A 2,429-nucleotide genomic window follows, 5' to 3' on the forward strand; every position below is an offset into this window, starting at 1 on the left:
AGATAACTCTAACCAGTTATCCATCACTTAGATACGATGACTTCGGCCGATTATACCTACAACCTACCACAATGTTAATAATAATTAATACGATATTGAACGATATTGACGCCGTGTTTCGCCAGTGCGATTGTGTTCGTCGTAGTAGTTGTACTTACGTGTTTTTGTCGCGAATCGCCCGTTGCCTCTTCTTTTTTTTTTTAATCGCGTTGACGTTCGCCAATATTTATAGTACACTGTCACTGTAAATCTTAGTGTCATGTTAGAAACTGAAAGAGAAATGAGTACCCGAGAACGGTTTACTAAGAAGCTTATGGAATCGATGGAAGGAAAAAAAGACAATCATTATAATGTCATGACAAAAGACGCCTATGCTTTTGAAAGAGGTCGAGGAAGCGATATCGGCAACTAAAAAAACCTCTGCTCAATATAGAAGGATAAAACGGTTCAATATTTTGGAATTTGGCGATACAAAAAAGCTGGTAACTCGTGGAGAGGTGGTTAAATATTATTTGCCAATGGAAGACATTTTTGATGTCATTGATTTGTCACATATCGCTGTAGGGCATGGAGGGAGAGATCGTCTGAAGGTTGAAACTTCAAGAAAGTACGCCAACATTACCACAGACATGATTAATATTTATTTGTCTCTCTGTGAAACGTGTCAGAAAAAGAAAAAACTTGGAAAGAAAGCACTCGTTTCGAAACCAATTTTGCACACAGAGTTTAATAGTAGATGTCAAATTGATTTGATAGACATGCAGTCACAACCCGATGCACAGTTTAGGTTTATACTTAACTATCAAGATCATCTGACAAAATTCGTTCTGCTCCGCCCTTTGCAGACCAAACGTGCAGAAGAAGTTGCGAGCCATTTATTAGACATATTTTTAACCTTTGGTGCACCGGTTCTTCTGCATTCAGACAATGGGAGAGAATTTGTTAATAATGTGATTACAGAGCTAGCAGAGCTATGGCCGACGTTAAAAATCGTGCACGGAAAACCAAGGCATTCCCAAAGCCAAGGCTCCGTAGAGCGTGCTAACCAAGACGTGGAGCGAATGCTAGCTTCTTGGATGACAGACAATAAATCGACTAATTGGTCTATAGGATTAAAGTTTGTCCAATTTATGAAAAATAGAGCACACCACTCTGGGATAAATATGACGCCTTATAAAGCAATGTTTGGGGTGGATCCAAGAGTGGGGCTCGTAACTTCTAACCTGCCCGATGATATGATTGCTAATATAAACGTCGAGGATGAACTTGAAAATCTGATAAGTACCGAAACTGGACGTGATAATAAGATTGAGAAGGAAGCTGCAGGTAAATGTTTTTATTATTTTTCTTAAGCGTTTATAAGTGCGAATATTGACGAAAATCGTCAAAATCATGAATATTTGATAATCATTCTGTAGTTAAAAATGTATAAACAATTTTTTATTAAAAGCTAAGAAATGAAAATTTAAAACCAGGTTGTCCATAAGTGGAGCTTAGAATAATTATAAAAAAAATTGATGATTATTAAATTAAAAAAATTTTACGAGTGTTTAAATATTAAATATTATATGTTTCAGAAACCTCGTTTATAAGTACAATTAGAAAGGATGCTCATGCAAATTTGGAAAAACAGGCAGCCCGAATGATGACTCAATCCGGAAAAAAATTTCCTGCAGTTGATGTTGGTGTCAACGTAATAATCCGCATTCCAGATGTGGACAAAGGCGAGACAGATCATCCCAATCTCATCGGAGTGGTGTTAGAAAAAACAGAGCACGATCTATATAGAATCGGGAGTAAGGATGGAATTCTAGAAAAACTTTATTGTAGGTGCGTCCATATTATCACTGTTTCATTCACCAAATAAAATAAACTTAGTAATTTGTTAATTAGTAATCAGTAAAAATTGTTTCAGGTCTGAATTTAATACTTGTGAAGAAAAATTTATCAGAGAAAATCAAGTTCCAAACCAATATATTTCCCTCCGTGCAGCCGCAACAAAAGCATCGACAGGGTCAGGGCAAGGATTTGTAAGATGTACATGCAAAAAATCCTGTGGAACAAATCGTTGTTTATGCAAAAAAAATAAAATACTATGCAATTCTAAATGCCATGACAGTTTGTCATGTCAAAATAAATGATACCTATAATAAATTCTTATAATAATTATTATTCTATTATCTTATTTCTACTTTTCCCTACCTAGTTAAAACTAGTTTAACCTATCAATATAAACATGACAGATTTTCTCTAGATAATTCTAGTTTTCACCAATATATTTTAGACATATCTAGTTCTATCTAAACAAAAATAAGTAAAAACTAGTTTTGACTCCGATGGTCTTAGTTAATTCTAGTTTTAACTAGTTAAAACCAGAAGTGACTAAAGGGATTTGTGGAAACTAGTTTTGACTAGTTAAAACTAGTTTC

At 34.8% G+C, this 2,429-nt stretch overlaps 1 protein-coding gene across 1 annotated transcript; it reads left to right on the plus strand.

Annotated features, from left to right (window-relative positions):
- Positions 1 to 371: 371 nt before the first annotated feature.
- Positions 372 to 2,118, plus strand: LOC111032439 (KRAB-A domain-containing protein 2-like; the record flags this gene model as incomplete). The annotated part of the gene is made up of 3 exons (XM_022312773.1): positions 372 to 1,326; positions 1,578 to 1,830; positions 1,916 to 2,118. Coding segments are annotated over exons 1-3 (1,411 nt in total), but the record flags the coding sequence as incomplete, so codon positions are not given.
- Positions 2,119 to 2,429: the final 311 nt, after the last annotated feature.

This window comes from Myzus persicae, unplaced genomic scaffold, assembly GCF_001856785.1.
Source record: "Myzus persicae strain clone G006 unplaced genomic scaffold, MPER_G0061.0, whole genome shotgun sequence".
Lineage (NCBI taxonomy): Eukaryota > Metazoa > Arthropoda > Insecta > Hemiptera > Aphididae > Myzus > Myzus persicae.